Source organism: Fistularia commersonii, chromosome 27 (genome assembly GCF_037954325.1).
Source record: "Fistularia commersonii isolate RoL2024-O1a breed Wild chromosome 27, RoL_Fcom_v1.0, whole genome shotgun sequence".
NCBI classification, from domain to species: Eukaryota; Metazoa; Chordata; class Actinopteri; order Syngnathiformes; family Fistulariidae; genus Fistularia; species Fistularia commersonii.
The window spans coordinates 6,793,668-6,810,686 of record NC_141310.1 but is presented as its reverse complement, the minus strand read 5'-3'; the positions used below and the strand labels follow the sequence as shown (position 1 = coordinate 6,810,686).

At 38.9% G+C, this 17,019-nt stretch overlaps 3 protein-coding genes across 4 annotated transcripts; 2 read left to right on the top strand and 1 right to left on the bottom strand.

Moving 5' to 3' along the window:
- Window positions 1-270: 270 nt before the first annotated feature.
- cgref1 (cell growth regulator with EF-hand domain 1) lies at window positions 271-5,098 on the top strand. The gene is made up of 7 exons (XM_086175044.1): window positions 271-673; window positions 1,480-1,585; window positions 1,788-1,850; window positions 2,842-2,915; window positions 3,116-3,240; window positions 3,334-3,435; window positions 4,349-5,098. The coding sequence occupies exons 1-7, from the start codon at window positions 286-288 to the stop codon at window positions 4,637-4,639; spliced, it is 1,149 nt and encodes a 382-aa protein (XP_086031170.1). The 5' UTR covers window positions 271-285; the 3' UTR covers window positions 4,640-5,098.
- Window positions 5,099-6,280: 1,182 nt separating this feature from the next.
- Window positions 6,281-8,625, top strand: drc8 (dynein regulatory complex subunit 8). Its single transcript, XM_086174729.1, has 7 exons — window positions 6,281-6,357; window positions 6,545-6,629; window positions 7,272-7,344; window positions 7,700-7,776; window positions 8,044-8,086; window positions 8,248-8,314; window positions 8,395-8,625. The coding sequence occupies exons 1-7, from the start codon at window positions 6,330-6,332 to the stop codon at window positions 8,535-8,537; spliced, it is 516 nt and encodes a 171-aa protein (XP_086030855.1). The 5' UTR covers window positions 6,281-6,329; the 3' UTR covers window positions 8,538-8,625.
- Window positions 8,626-9,300: 675 nt separating this feature from the next.
- adpgk2 (ADP-dependent glucokinase 2) lies at window positions 9,301-16,989 on the bottom strand. Of its 2 annotated transcripts, XR_015108866.1 has the most exons (9): window positions 16,092-16,989; window positions 15,025-15,184; window positions 13,627-13,817; window positions 12,979-13,075; window positions 12,697-12,833; window positions 12,406-12,542; window positions 11,308-11,872; window positions 10,011-10,093; window positions 9,301-9,914 (listed from the first exon to the last, which is right to left on the bottom strand). XR_015108866.1 is itself a non-coding variant. In XM_086174727.1 (8 exons), exons 1-7 carry the CDS (start codon window positions 16,285-16,287, stop codon window positions 11,309-11,311), a joined length of 1,482 nt encoding a protein of 493 aa, XP_086030853.1. In that variant the 5' UTR covers window positions 16,288-16,989; the 3' UTR covers window positions 9,301-10,093; window position 11,308. The 2 variants fall into 2 exon arrangements, 1 of the variants encoding a protein (XP_086030853.1); XM_086174727.1 differs by having other exon boundaries at window positions 9,301-10,093.
- Between the last annotated feature and the right edge of the window lie 30 nt (window positions 16,990-17,019).

Sequence of the window (17,019 nt, the reverse complement as noted above, 5' to 3'; positions counted from 1 at the left end):
TAAATAAATGGAAAATAAATGACAAAAAAATGAAGTAAAAACGAATAAATGAATAAAGGATAAGTAAATAAAACAAATCATACATAAATAAATAGAAAATTAATAACAACAAAAATGAAGTGAAAACAAATAAATGAAGAAAGGATAAGTAAATGAAAACAAATCATACATAAATAAATGGAAAATTAATAGAAAAAAATGAATAGTAAAAAAAGTAAAAAAATGAATAAAGGATAAGTAACTAAAAGCAAATCAAGAAAATAAATTGGAACTGAAGATGGGACGATGTTCTTCATTCTGGACGGTAGAAAACATCCGGACCGGCCGGTGTGCGGCGCCTCGGTCTCCGTCTGGGTCACGTGTGATCCGTTAAAGCTCTCCGCTTCCGGAAGCCGGCACTCGGCGCCGGGGACGTGGCGGCTCGGAAAACCCGGAGGCAAAAACTCGTCCCCGCGCAGACTCACTGGTGCGGCAGCTCCACGGTTCCACGGCTCCACGTGGACGCCGTCATTGACCACAACACCCGGTCTCCGTGGCAGCCGCGTGCACGCGCATCACCTCGCTGGCGCAGTGCAGAGCGAAGGCGCGCAGGGCGGAGCAGAGGGAGCCGACCCACGCCACCCCGCCTCGACGGGACCTTTTTCCACTGACCCCACGCCCGCCATGCAAACAGGTAGGACATCCGGGCTCCCCACGGAACCTCGCTCAATTTCCTCCAACTCAACAGCCATGTAAATACATCTACCGCTAAATGACGTCCACAAGCTGCCGCGCAAGTGAAGAAAGTGTCTCCTTCCTGCGTGTCCGTGTCTTGTCGGAATCTGTCTCTTGATTTCCCGTACCGTTCCGTGGACGGTTCGGTTCGCCGAGTCATAAATCCACGGGACCCTCAGTAACGCAGCTTGATCCCGGCGCCCGCGCGCTTGAACGGATCGCTGTCACGTGACTCCCGTGGGTGGGTGAGCGGGATCCGGATATAAATAGTGGCACTTTTGTAATCGATCCAGGTCGATTATTGAATCAATAATAATTGTAAAATAGACTTCATGAGGCAGTTTGTGCTTTCAAGCAACACATAACTGCGATGCTCCACAAAAAAACATTTTTTTTCCTCTCCAGATTCAGATTCTGTGTATATTTTATCTATGATGGAATTATCTATTCATAATTATCAAGATATTTGTTTGTATTGAACAAAATCTAATCCAGATACATGTAAAATAACCGCAAAATATTCAATAAGTGTATTTTTAGTAACAATAAAGCAAATGAAGGCAAACAAAAATGCCATGCATTTTCAACATGTTGCAGGACAGGCTTTGCAACACGATTCATAATCCATGGGTTCATATTTTGAACAAAATTACAGGGACTAGCAGGCAGTTTACATCATGTACAGCACTAAATCGGTGTTGTGTGCCAGTTATTGTTCAGTATACGAATGTAAATCTATCAAATGACTGTGTGGTGTGCGTGCAGACATGTTGATGGAGGCTCACCTGGGCAGGCTATTCCCCTTTGTCTTGTCCCTGTTCCTGCTCATGCACTGGTCCTGGGCTGCACCAGGTCTGACGGGGGCACAAGGGTAACTACACCCTTTTTATCACCCTTTTGTTTTGTCACTCATTTCCTTTATCACTGTTTAAGGCTTGAACACTTTTCCACACATATCACTTGTAATATGAAATATCTGATGCTTTTTTTTTTCCAAACATAACAAATGAAATATGTCCCAAGAGTCTCTTGTCTGTCACATTGGAAATCATGAAATCTGTTTGCAAATACAGCACAGGGGAACCATTGTCCACGAATCTAGCAAATCCTTTTGGGTCTGGAGAGGAGGAGCGAAGGTGAGTGACAACATTTGCTGCAGAGCCATTACTTTTGTCCTTAATAGTTTTCTAGAATAGAAAAGGAAGGAAGGCATCAACCAAGCAATTACTGAGGTCATGAAATATGCACGCCATGTTTTAGATCAATGTTTAAACCTTCCCCTGTTCTCCTATCAGAACATTTTCTTATTCATTTTCTTGGATCGTATCATTTAAAAACGGATTAAAACAGAAATTATTTAAATTTTAAAACGGAAACCAGAAGATAATTTTATTCATAAAATGTTTTTTTATTTTTTGCTCCTCAAATATTTTGCATTGCTCTTCATTAAAGTAGTCTTATTCAGACATTTGGTTATTAAATTAAATAATTGATCACAAACGTACTTGATGACATGAGCCCTAACATAAACTAACCTCTATGTATTCTGAATTGATGCCAATGAGCCCATTTGGAAAGAGTGAGTTTGTTATAGCACTGAGTCTTATTATTCACATGTCAACAGGTTAAGCAACCTCTGTCTGCTCATTTTCTAGACTTTGACTGCTGTGTTGTGCTAATGATGTCACCAGCTTAGTATCTTGATCAGATTAGGTTCAATAATACTGCTTCATTTTGAAAATATCAAATAATTGTACTTGATGAAGATTAATTAGATCAGGTTCATACATATATAACATTTATGATTTATCTACCACTGATCTACAATAGGTGCAGCACGTGTATACATTTTTTTACAACATTTGACATATTTTTTATGTGTAGTGACTGTGTAATACTTCATCTGTATTTTGCACGCAGGCTGTGCGAGATAGTTAAAGGTATAAAGCAAATTGCGGCAAGTATGTGTCTTTTGTTACGTTAAGAAAGTTTGTGCAAATAGAGGCTAAGATTTGACTCAATACTGACAGAGTTGAACGCCTCTGACTATTCGGTCTCACAGATTTGCTTTTGAAACAATCGAGACAGCTGGACTGGCGTGTTATGCCAAGGTTGTGTTTGTCCCAGGTTGCTGCAGAGTTATATTCAGTCCAGTGTGAGAGATACTGAAGTAGGACCGGCGATTAACACCTGGGAACAAGGTCAGTCCGTCCAACATGCTGAATTTGCACCTGTCTGCATTCCAAGTCGCCAGTTTAACCAAAATATATTTTTAAGTTTATGTAACTCTCCCCTCACAAACAACTACTGACTTGCATGTCTAACAATATCTTTGTGTGTCCTCAATTGTTATTTCAGACAGTCACTGTGTTTGGTGCTAATCCTTCTTTCTCTTTTTTAGAGGTATTCTTCCTGCTGCGTCTTTATGACTATGATCGCAGTGGACTTTTGGACGGTTTGGAGATGATGAAGCTACTTTCTGAGTATAATTCCCATCAAACATCTGGTGCACATGCCCATGAGCTGGTGTGTATGTTAGACATGCAGTGTGCCTGCATTTTGGTCCATTTTTGGTCCATTCTTCTCTATGTTTTCTCACAAGTTACTTTCTGAATCCAGGTGGTTTCCATGGTAGATTTTTTACTCCAGACTCAGGATCTGAACCATGATGGTCTGTTGGCTCCTCTAGAGTTGCTCTCTCCTCCATTACCCCTTACACAGGTATTACATATGTACACATAAATTCTCACATTCTCATTTGCATCACACACACACACACACACACACACACACACACATATCTATATATAACTTTTTTCATGTCATACTTATTCATATATTGGAATTATGCAGTAAGTTGCCGCATTCTTACCAGCAAATAGTATTGATAGTGGAAATGGCTAATTATCTGTTGAGGTATTTTGAGAAATGTTTGAATTCGTCCTTACAACCTTTTGGTAATGGAGTGTAAGACTGAGGGAAGAGTTTGTAACATATTACAAGATTTTTCTTCCCTGTAGATGATTTTGCTGTGAGTTTCTGATTTTTGGATGGTTCAGCTGCACAGATGGCTGCTTTCTATTTTGGGATAAATAGAGTAGAAGACATAGAATAGAATATTTTCTATTTGTATTGCATTGTCTCGGAATTTGATGTTCTAATGAACAATCCTGTTCATTGGCACAAACAGAGAACCATATGAAGCACAAACTTCCCGTAAACAAATCCTGACTGTAGGACAAAAGGTTGATCAGATGAATGATTGAATGAATGAATTACTAAGGAGATATCCTCATACATGTCCTGGTCCATACAGTGACAATAGATTTCTCCAATGAAAGTGACAATAATTGGAAAATATCATTATTATTATTATTATTATATTTAAAATAGATACACACTAAGTTTGTTTTGATGTGTCAACTTAATAACCAGCTAAAATGAAAGTTAATTCAGATTTTTTTTCTGATGTTTTTGAATTCTGATGTTTTTTTCCTGTTTCATGATTTCTTTTCTTTTACGAGATAGTGTATTTTAGTTAGTATTTCTTTCTGGTGAACTGAGGAGCACCCTCCGATATCAGCTTCATTTTAGTAGACTGCAGTAATGTGACCTTACATGTCCTAATTTCAAGGACTCTGGAAATGATGAAGAACCTCATCACGTTCAGGAGATAGAAGTGGAGAAGTTGTCAAACCCTAGTCATGACCAGGAGGAAGCAGGAATAGCAGCAGATAAACAGGAGCATCAAGAAGAAATTCAGCTTCAAGATGAACAACAGCCTCATGAGGATGTAAGAATAGAAGATGATACCATTAAGCAAATAGAAGAGCAGAATGATGTACAACATGTCCTGGTAGCCCCTGCAGCAGAACAGAGGCATGAGCAGGAAGTCTCTGTGCATCACAGGCAGCCGGAGATATAAACACACAGACTGTCTCCTGAAAGGACTTTGTTCCACATCACCATAAGCACGCTGTTTTATCTGACTGGAGATGGTTCATGCAAGAATAATTAGTCTCTTCAAATGATTCCTGTCATTGTCCTGGAACTCCCTTCTTTGCCTGGTATCTGATGGCTTGACTTTTCAATGAAATTATTTCAGAAGTCTAAAAAAAGGATGTCTTCTATTCGAAATGCAATAATCTCCCTTGAGCAAAACAGAAGCCATAATTAAATGTGCAAGCACTTACAATTTAAAAGATGAGACATACAATTGATGTTAAGCATGTATGTTTTGTGTTCATTCTATTGTCTCGTTTTCAACCAAACCTGAAGAGACCACTTTTTATTTTGAGGATAATGTGTTTTTGAAGGGAATCAGTTACATGACCACTAGCTTTCTCTTCACAAATCTAAATTAAAAATTATTTTACTGATCAAATTGTTTATCTTGTCGGTTCTTTCTACCTGTTTCGATTGAAACTGCTTGATTTAGACTGTTGAGCTTAGTCACACAGGAATCATTAAGAAGCTTTGTTCATTTTTTGAACTGTATCAAATTATTTGGATCAAAAGTTACCTTATACTCTGCTGACTCGTTTGACATACATTCCAATAAGCATTGCATTTAAATGTGGGTTTCAATGGGATCGAATGGACTGGAAGGCATGAAGTGGCAGATCTGGCTTCTGCTCCTACTTTTTCCCTCATCTGTAGCCTAATAACATTTAGAATATCAAAACATTGTAAGGTGGTGTTTGATGTCTAATTCAGCCATTACCCTTTATTGGAAACGTGAAGGTCCTTAATTCTACTTTCTTAATTTCCCTTTTCACGCCCCAGTTCAATAGCCATTTCTTTGTTTCTTTGTTTTCTTTGTTCTTCTGCTTCTCTGACAGTCCTGGGCATCATTTAAACAGGACTGTTTGTCAATCAGAGAAGCTTATAACATGAGCAAACCATTACTGACTTATCCCAATTATGGTTTTATTACCCTTAACAAAAGCTTGGAAGAACCACTGCAGTTTGGATATTTTTAAATGTTCAAGTTTTTCAAGTTATTTGGTATTCATTTAAAATTCTCTTTTTTGAAAAAAAAAAGTGTCTGTAATCCATGACTCTTCTCATAATGATTTGAATGTGGACTGCCGCATGACACAGATCATAGCATTCATAATTAAGGTATTTTTATCAATAAAACGAGGTTAGGTTCATAGTCCGTCTCTCACACTAGTGCATTCTCCTGCACTTTGACTTCACTTGAATGAGACGTCACAACTTCTCCTGTGTGACATCAGCTGCCCCCTCCTGCTGTAGCACCAGTACCATGGCAACCCTGCTCTGTGACAGCACCGCGTCCCCTTTCCTCCCAACGTGACCTCACCTTTGCATCGTGATCACGTGATATTATTAGTTCCGGCTTCCCACTAGTTTCCCTTTCACGGTTTGTGACATCGGACAATTAATTTTTATCACGTCACAAACCATTTCCGGTGTTTTTTTTAATCAAAATAATGAAGTTAGGTTTCTGAGTTAATGAATCAAGCAAAAAATTTTGTCTAACCTGCTAAATGTTTGATCACGGCCAAAAACTAAAAAAATAAAATAAAAAAAACGTATTTTTCCTCCCTGAGTATGGCGTTAGGTTGCTAGGCGACCTGGAAACAAGCAGCATGGCGGACGACAAGGAGAGCGCAGCAGGTTGGTTAACTAGCAGCTTAAATGCTTACTCGGTACTGAGTGCTGTTTTCACTATGAAGCGGCCACATACGGAAACTGTTGAAAACAGAGTTAAGCTGTGGAAGTGTGGTTTAAACTTCTGTCTGGAGTAATTACCGCGAGTTAACGCGTTCCTTTCTGACAATGTGCTTCCTCTTTTGGCCGGGAGAGAGCGCAGTGTCCGACATCCAGAAGAAGATCCGAGCAGCTTTCGAGTCCTTTGACTATGAGAGCAACAACACGGTGGATGTCCGGTGAGATGCTGCCTTTGACTTTGAATCCAAGGTTACTGCTTGATAAATAGTCAACCATCCCTCATTCTCATTTTTATTTGCCACAAACAATAGAGAAATATCGAAACACAAAACCAATTTGATCGCAAAGGCAAAAAAAAAAGCCATACAAATGTGAACCATCGTATTTTAGAAGCCAAATGTCAGGTTTGATCTGTGTTTTTAAGAATTGTATCAGCAAATTCTAAAAGCTATGCACAACTTACTACAGGAGGACAAAAAAAGAAAAACCCAACAATTCCTGAATCCACAAAGGTATCAGTCACCATGTTTTTTGAATTTTAAGGACAAATGTCAAACACTGAGTAGTCACAGTAATGTACATATAGTTTAGTTTCTTCACTTTCTTGTGGCCTGGTAACCGGGTCCGTTTTTATTGCTGATTATTAACATTTGCCTATTGGTGGGATAATTCTGAAATCACAGTGAGAACCAATTTACTACTCCTCTCAAACATCTTTGTGAGCCCACCAAATAAGGCTTTTTGTAGATGTCTTTTCTGCATAAGAAACCATTTTTCTTTAGGGTTAATTGAGGAGGGTGGTCATCCTCAGATAAGTCTAAACATGTTGCTAAATACTGCGGTTGTGGTTTATTTTCCAGAGAGATCAGCACTATCATCTATTCCCTGGGTTGTTTTCCTAGTCAGGCAGACTTACATGACTTCATTGCTGAGGTCAGTGTTTTATCATTTATTTGTTCATATTTTTCATTATGCTTGTGATGAATATAACACTTACTCCAATGTATAATCTGAGGATGCCATCTCATCTTCATTTGCAATTTGGATTTTCACTGCTCACTCAAAGACAAAATACACTGAAATTACACAGAATACAAATGTAAGTGTATATTAGTTCTTGATCGGTATTTTATAAAGGTGATAAAATGCAATTTGATATATCAAAAAGTTCCTTTCGCTGTTTATCGACACAACATGTTGACATGTTGGGGGCTTATGTGAGAGAAAAAAGATGTTTTTTTTTTTTTCCTCAGAAAACCTGAGTTTTAAATTGTGTCTTTTAAACCAGGTGGAGGAGGATCACACAGGCTTCATCCATTTGGATAGATTCCTTCCAGCCATGACCAAAGCACTGCAAGAAAACAAGTAGGAGCATTCTACAAATATATTTATTGTCTCAATCTCGGATGTGCATGTACATAGCTGGATCATAGCAGTAAACATAGAAAAGCAAAATCTAGAATCATTAAATTTATTTGTGTTTTAAAATATGGTACGTTGACATAACTTACATAAGAAACATGGCATTACTTATATAGTACATATTACATTCAACAAATATGAAATTACTTATATAGATGTATAGAGCACCCTTATACCATGTACCATGTTTGTACTGGTGTGATTCCATAGGTTCCCTCCCATCCCTGAGGACCGTCTACTTCAAGCCTTTGAGGTGAGAGTGACAGCTGTTCATCCCCAGTTCTTCTTTGTCAGTTTCAAAGTTTTGAGCAATCATGTCACACTCTCCCAAGAGTTTTAGCTTTAAATGGCAGATCCTCTTAAAATATTAACAGGAGATAGGATCAGTTACTGTTGCCCATATGGTGTTGTCAGGCATTGGACAAAGAAAAGAAGGGATTCCTGGAGCTTGAGGAGCTCACAAGCTATATGACACAGGAAGGTAAAGTTAGTAATGAATTTTTTTCTCTTACACAACAATTCTAGTAGATTGTGTTGTAAGGATAGTTGTTTTCAACCCAGGGGAGCCCTTCACCCAGGAGGAGATGGATGAGATGCTGACAGCCCTCGCAGACCATGAGAACAACAAAATTCAATGCAAAGATTTAATCAGCCAGCTGACCATGGACACTGACATGCCATTATTCTCTAACAATTATGCTTGACAGACCACCATCTCTGCATAAGAGGAGCTGTGTGACAATTGAGTGATCATATGAATAAGTACAGAGAAGAAAGACAATATCAGTTGATAGAGTTTGGTTCAGTTATATGATCTGGCCCATGTCTTCACCAAAACTTATTAGAATATGATTTACTCCTTTAAACTTAAGATGTGTCACAGCAACAGTCAAGGTTTTTTTTTTAATTCATCCTCAGACTAGTGACAAAAAGTCGCTTATTTTCCTCAATTAGTTTACTGAAGAACCTTTAAGTTTTTCTTTGTATCCCCTCTGAACATTTTAGGTGAAACGGATGATTTTTTACATTTGACTGCTTTAGATAAAAATGTACAATTTATTAAAATCTTTTTAAAAGCCTATTCCGTCCTCGGAAAAATTCTGATGTGCTTAGTGTGAGAAGAGTTAAAGAAAAGTGTATTAAACAAGTATAATATGGTTTCCTATATAAAATACTGCGGTACAAGAACTGTACCCTTTAACTGGCATTAGCTTCACCTATTTTTTTTTTTAAATCTAACATTAAAACACTTCCAAATTAATAAAGGAACATTTTACATAATGGCTCTAGTACTTGTACATTTGGCTGATAATTCCTCTGTACTTTTACTTTCCTAAGTGTGATGAATCAATTGTCACAATGTATAGTCAAAATTGACTGCTCACCTCTTCCCATCCCATAATTCCTTGAGAAATATTTATCTATTGATTGCACCCAGTATGACAAAGTAAACAAAGCCATTATTGCTGCATTTCATAGTGAGGTTTAATCAGATGAGCTTGCATTTCAATGTAACCATTCATGACACAGCACGGAAGCATGACTTATCCAAAACAGTTCAGTTCAAGTCATAAGAACAAAGACAAGCATGAATGCACGCCAAAGTTCTGCTTTAAAAAAACATTTCACAGTAAAAACAAACCCCTTTACTCTTGGATTCCAATCACTTCGGACACTGGAAGATAAAACCCGGAATCCTACATCAATAGAAAAGTCTGTATTTTAGGTTTAATTTTTAATAAACACCGAGAATCAGACAGGTAGAATAAGGTTCATTTATCCCCAGCACAACTGACTAGATCAGCATCAGGTCAAAACAACCTTGACATAGAAAGAAAGGGATTCCCTTACATTTCCACTCAAACTTAAACAAGGGTTAACACCTCTCAAGGCAATCAGGCTATGTTTGGGTAAAGAAAACATAAAATTAAAAAAGTAACAAATAACTGTCACTTTTGAATGAGGTGTATTGAGGAGAAATATACTTAATGCTGTACGGAATGTTTAATTCAGTAATAGGTGTTATTTGCATAGCTGTCCCCTTGTGCATGTAAAAATTTCCACTTGAAGTGATTCCGACCCTGGAAAGACAGACAATGTGAAAATCGTCAAAACTGCAAAACTCTATCTGATCCCCGTTATAAACACTGTATAGTGGATTTAACATGTATACATACATGTGTGTGTGCACCCGGGTGCCAGTGCCCTTCTGTCAGACGCCAGTCAATGTGCCAAAAGGAACAAATAATGCTCTGTATTCCTGTGGTTGAGATGAAGACAGTACATAATGTCTGGTGTGGTGCAAACTCACATTTGACGTGTGATTTCTTGATCAATTCTAACTGGTTATTTGGTCCTCGCAGAGCAAAGTGAGAGTAAGTATGGCAAGTAATTGAAAAAAACTAGAAAAATGAAAGAAGGTTATGGAGGTAGAGAGGATGATATTTGACATCAAACCCAGGTTCCTATAGTGGTCTTCATTTTGTATCATTGCACCGCCACTAACACACAGGAATGAAATGAATTTAAAAAAGAAGCATCCAAAGCAACGTATTCTTTTTTCAAGCATTTTCGAAAGACCAGAAGATAAAAACCTCACTATGTTAAGTCTGTCTTTGCCTTTCAAAAAGAGATGGGAGAAGGATGCAGTAGCTTATGAGAGGCCAAGAACTGCAACAGGATTATTCAGGTTGACTCCCCCGAAGTATATTTGCATCAAAGTGGGGATGTCAAAAACTCAAAAATAGGCTGGAACTGTAGATTTCAAATAGGTGACAACATATATTTAAAACAAAATATTTACATGAAACAAATAATCCTGCAGCAGGTTTTCAGCTAGACATGTAAACAAACTATAAAATTCAACCAGGTCTCTGGTCTCATTTAAACCACATCCCTCTCTGAAACTGACTGAAAGCCAAGACTTGTGAGGTCTAAGAGACTCAGGTGGCTGGCAACTGAAACCACTTTAGGTCAGATGATGGGAGACAAGAATGGGGCAAATAGGACGATGAAAACATGGCCTACATAAAGGCACAAAATACCGGTTCGAAAACAAACTGATTAAGTGTAGAAGAGCGCTGCAGTCTAGCAAAGACTGTAAATATATATTCCTGTTATCTAAGGGGCTACAGAATCATGGTTTAATAAAAAACTTAACTGAAAGATTTATTTGAAAATTAAGTTGATGAATTAACAATCCTGTAATTGCTGAGGGCACAAACCATTCTAACAACAATAAAGAAAAAAAGAATAAAAATAATTTCAGATCAAGCCAAATGAAATATGTTAATCCCATCATCTGACAAATAATCGTGATCAGCTTTCTATATAGCTGACCTTGGTTCTAAGTCACAGCATTAGCCAGTTAAGTGTCAGTCAGTACCTGTTCGTGTTTTCAACAACCGCCACCTACACCAGGTTCAAGATTCACATTGTTTGCCAACAAGTTAGCACGACAGAAAGACCATTTACCCTAGATCTGCAGTACAAGACCAGCAGCTGAGATGTTATCCCCTCCTCCAGCAGTTTGGTAAACCTCAGTGCACACCAGCACTGGTGCAACACAGATTTCATAGTCTTCCTCATTCCAGCAGCTTACAGGCCTGGACTCCTGTAGAGGGATACGCTGGCTGCCTTCCCGTCGGCTAACAGAGAAGGAGTCATCCATAATTAGCCTTGCCTTGCTGGGATCAATGTCATTGGAGCCACAGACATGGCGGTTAGCTGTGAGAGAGGCCTTAGCAATGGCTGACATGGTGTTTTTCCATTGGGAGCCACGGGTCACTATCATGGCCTGGAAGGCCAAAGTGTGCACGTGGAGCCTGGTAAGGGGCTTGGCCTGAACTTTCTCTCTGTCAATGTCACTTTCGGCACTGGCCTCTTTGTAGCGCTGGTTAACAATGCGATAGACCTCCCGCATCTGGTCAAGGACTGTAGCCACACGAGGGTTGGGGTCTGACAAAACTGTGATGTTGGAGCCCTTGAGCAGACTGAGCAGGTTGGGAAGTTCCTGTTCGTTCATCCCTAAAGAGTCCGCCTGGAATACCAGAATGAGTCACATCATAAAAAAGCAGCTGCCCGGACACATCCATTACAATCTACTGATAGATTGATGAGGGAGAAAAATGCATCCTCTTATTGGTCTTATTCCTCACAATAAAATTAATTTCTCATGAATCTTTTTACATTAAACATTAAGACATTTGGAATACCATTAGCTTTTCAATATAGCTAAGCAAACCCTGTTTTTTGGATAAGAAGGTAATATGGAGTCTTCAAATAATGTAATGAAAAATTAACTGACCATTAATTGAAACTCTTTACCACACACACGCAGGCAAAATTATTTAAAACCCCATTTGTACTTATAATGTTTCTAGTGAAGTTGTAAGTTAACACGTTTAGCCTGTTCTCATTTCTGCCACTGCATGTCTGCAATCTTGTGATCCCAGTCAGCTAATTAGTTTCCCAATCTGATAAACAATGATATAGTTCATGTTTTCTCAAAAACAGCTTGACAATAGAAAAGTATTCTTGACCGAGCACATCAATCTAGAGGCTCATACATACATGAGGGATGACATAGTGAAGCAGGTCCTCCATAATACTTTCTTCCACAAAACTGGCCATCTCAAAATGGGTTCCAATAGAGGGGGTGGAAGAGGATAGTAGTTCTGCCAGGCGGGAGAGAAGGGCAGCACGTTCACCTGGAAGATTGAGTACAGCCAATTAGAAACAAAGCCAGACAATGTGGTCACACACATAAAAAAGATTATTTTCATAACCATGGAATTCCTGCTGTAAGATGCAACAAAGACAATACTTTACTTTGCTAACTGGCAACCCATGAAAGGTAGTTACCTGACTGGAATGGGAAATTGTCCATCATTTGGAGCCCACCCACCACCAACAGATCAGGATCAAACTCTTTGAGTTTCTTTGCAAATTCTTCCATGGATGCCAAGTAGGGGTTGTGGTCATCGCTGTGGATGATATACCTGTAGACCACATTTCAAGACAACACCTCAGGCCTATATACAGTATGGATGTATACAGACCCAAATGTTTGATCAATATTTAAAAAAAAATCCAACAAGTAGGTTTGTCAACACTATTCAAAGCACACAATCAATGACCACACACCTGTTGGCTCGACGTGAGGAATAGCCCCCCCAGCTGGCACCAGTTGGATACTCCAGGATGAGATGAATGTCCGGCTCCTCTACTATGTTGCCTGCCACTGGAGACATATATGTAGACGGTGGAGGAGGGATGAAGGGCAGGTGAGAGGAAAACAAATATTGCACTTGGCTGAAAAGGCCATACAAATGGAAATGCAATGGACTGGAAAAATAAATGGAATTACACACTTTTTAAAGGTACAATGTTGATTAAAAAAAAAGGAATTTCTTCATCCTGCAAATGCTCAGTATGGTCAATTCTGTCATGTAATTTTGTTGCTGTTTTTCAAGCTGTGACATAAGAGCATACATTTCAAGAAATCTTGGCAGCAGAATTAATAATCTTGTTACATGTGCCTCGAGTGTGAAGAAAGCAATGGCTGCAATAAAGAGCTGTACATAGTGCATTTCAGAAGTAGTATGTTAGAAAATAATCAAGCTGTAAATAAACTAAAGTCTGACCACAATGAGATGCTAATTAACTGGTAAACAAGGTCTCCCCCCAAGCATTTCCAGATGCACAGCTCAACATAAACAAACACCGCTCCTACTGATTTGGAGTATGATAGTTTAAGAGCAAATGTGATGATGCATCAGTGTGTGTTCATACCTGTGATGTGCTGGGAAAGGACATCAGTGAAGTCAGGGCTAAAGCTTCCCCCTAGTAATACATCACAACCTTCAACTGCCATGCGGCCCGCCATAACTGGGGCATTTCCACCCACTGCCCATCTGTTTCCAGGTAAATCACGAGATGCTTCGACCAGCTCACTGAATAGTGTTTCATTCAGCATGAATCGTCTGTAAGAAATGGAAAAAAAACTGAAACGACTAGGAAATAATTTACTTGGAAGATATTCAAATCTCAAATTCATATTCAAATGAACTGAGTCTATATTTGAACATGGGCACGATAAATATTAACCAGAGACAGCTTGCCGGCAAACACTTTCAGGCACAGGTGGACTCAGACCAGGAAAAGTCCAGTAAAGAGACTAATCAAACGTAGTTGACAAGAATGACAAAGATGGTTATTAAACTGTTTTTACATGGGTGAGAAATTCTAATCGGCTTTTCAATTGGTATGGTTATCCCTCAAAAACATCCCCCTGCCTTTTCTGTCCCTGCAGTGTCACTCGAGCCTACAATCTAGTTCTTACAAACCATGCAGCTTAATGGTTAATGTTACTTTTGTTTGGAAAGAGCTTGTGAGCAGGCAGTCAGTCGGGAGCCCAATCCCCTGAGGGCGCAGGACAAAACTGGTTTCATAATTGCTGCTGGCTTGTCATACATAATATAAACCAGAGAGTTTCAAAATGCAAGGATCCAAATGGTGTCAGGGGAGGTTGGCTCCATTGTATATATTAACTTAAATGATAGGAAGATAAAAATTGACAGGAGATATGAAGTGGTCCCTATGAATTTTAAGTTGTCAGACTCATAAATAAAATACCTTGAGAATACAATTTCATTGTGCAACCAATCCTGCATGCAAGACCAATAATAAAACTAATAAAATGTATCTGAAATCAAATCTTGTATCATGGCATCATACGCATTAAGGAAATTATTACAATTATGCAACTAAGTCCAGGCAATAACGACACTATTTCCAGTAGCAACTTTCTAGAACGAATAAGTGTCTTGTCCATTAAGTATCAGCATATTGTAAGAACATTACAATTTGTTGGATTTTCTTTCAGTTTCTTTCAGTTTGTCCAACACTAAGCAAAAGATTTAAATTACCACATTTTAATGTTAACAAGAAGAAAACATTGGCATCAAGATTTTTTTAATGAAAAAGTGGCTAATATTAATCAAGTTGATAGCTAAGGTGTTGGTTTGGTGGAGACCACAGTGGAGGCTCACATTCTTAGAATCCAAAAAGTGTACAAAACACAACTTTATATTTGCATCTATTTCTTTGGTTGATTACCAAGATTTTAGTTAATTTCTCACATTTTTTCCGTTTAATGACTAGTTCCCTTATCACTCAAACACAACTTACTCTGCAGCGGCACCGGGTGCAAAGAAATAGGCAAAGTTCTGAGACAGCTGCTCAGCATTTTCTAGAAACTCATGATGTTGCGGCTTGTCTGCAGGGGGAAGGCCAATCTTATTGAGCAATGATACGCCATCTACTATCAGGTCCACACAACCTCCCAAACCTGCAGTGACACAAGCAAGAAGATAGAAAAGATTAAAGAAAATAAGGATCAGGAGGTAAAATAAGTGAGTTTAATCCAAAACGTGTTAATAATTAATTGACACGGGACGTCGAGTCTGGCTGGGGACGAGGGATTGCACTGTCATAGACCTGATTGTTTTTCAGCTGGTTAAAGGTTGGGCAGATATGGTGCTAAGTTCTACTCAATGTTTGTGCTTAGGTTCAAAATGACAGGATAGTGATGCTAAATCAAACAGAAATATGTTAGTGTGCACTGCAAGTGACGAACGCTGACACCGACTGTCCCCATGAACCAAATCGTTTAGATTTAAACCAGGGAGGTGTGTCTATTTTGCGCTTGAGGGTACACGTGGCCAAAATCCACAGTAATAGTTAGGGGCCATAATTTCATGCATAGAACTAGATTTATTATTTGAACTCGAACACAAACTACCTGAAACGTCTAACTATTTTATACAGGAAAAATATGCGGAAGGGTTTCAAAAAGCAGCTTTTGCTATGGGAAACATTATCAGAGCTTCTCTTGTTAAAGCATTTTCTGCAATAACTTGCACATTTCAATATCAATTTATCGCTAGACGTGTTACAATGACAGAAACATTTACAGTTTGCAGCATTTGGTTATGAACGTTTGTATCAAAGTACACTTAGGACTGCAGTAATGCTACTCGCTGCTCCGATTTCCTGGATACTTACGTTACGCTGGTCCAGAAATGTAATGGTTTTTGCTATTCTATTAATTTATGAGCAGCTATTTGAAAATGGTAGAAATAGTGAATTGGGTTTACGTTGAATAATATGTGGCAACCCGAAAAGCAGAGACTTACGTCGAAGTCATTTGGATCAGAAAGGGCTAGCTAACATTAGCTAGCTCAAACCGCACTCACCGACGGCCACTCTTGGTCTAGCGACGTTATTCATCCCAACTTTACGCTCAGCCCGGAGAAGAGACGACAGCACGGTGTCCAGCCGTTCGTCCAGAACTGCATCATCCGGCGAGCGGAACCAGATGGCCAACAGAACCACAAACAAGGACACGACAGGCCCATATTTGATCCATGAGACCCTTCCTCCCCCTTCCATCTCTCCCTGACGAGTTAGGCGAATGGCTCGCTATGAATTCAGCACTTTGCAACTGCCCCAAGCTCTACTGGGAGGGTTGTTCGCTTTTAAGTCTAGGGATTTCCCGGATGTACCGTAATTGGAGTGGAGTTTGGCTTAACTGCACATTTTACTAACAAACGTCCCTCGATGACTCGGGATTCATTGATTTACGTATTGAAATTATCCTTCTGTGGGACAATTGAAGGCACATTAAATCCTATTTAATTATTTTCGCATGAGGTTGGTTGTCCGATTATGTCAAGCTAATTCACATGATCACCCGATATGGGCAGAGTACCCTGCAATGTATGCATAAGTATTCTAGTTTAATTCCAAAGCTGGAGGTGCAGGTGCTAAGTGACATGTATATATTAAACATGGTAGAATTGATTCTCTGGATGTTTGGTTTACATAGACTAAAAAAAGTTTGACCTTTTGACCCTTTGTAGTTACTGCTAACAGCTAAGACAATTTATATTTCATTATATTTCTTATTCTTCCTCCTTTCCACTATTGTCTATTACTGTTATGTTTTTACTTGAAACTCTGGCACAATTTCCTTCGGGATTAATAAAGTTGTTCTCATCTCATCATCTCTCATCTTAATTAATTGCAGTGTGCAAACCAATAAGGCAAACAAAATAAGACAACTCGTTCAACTACATTGGACTGTGTTTGGCCAATCATGTCATATGTGGTGTTTAATTTTGT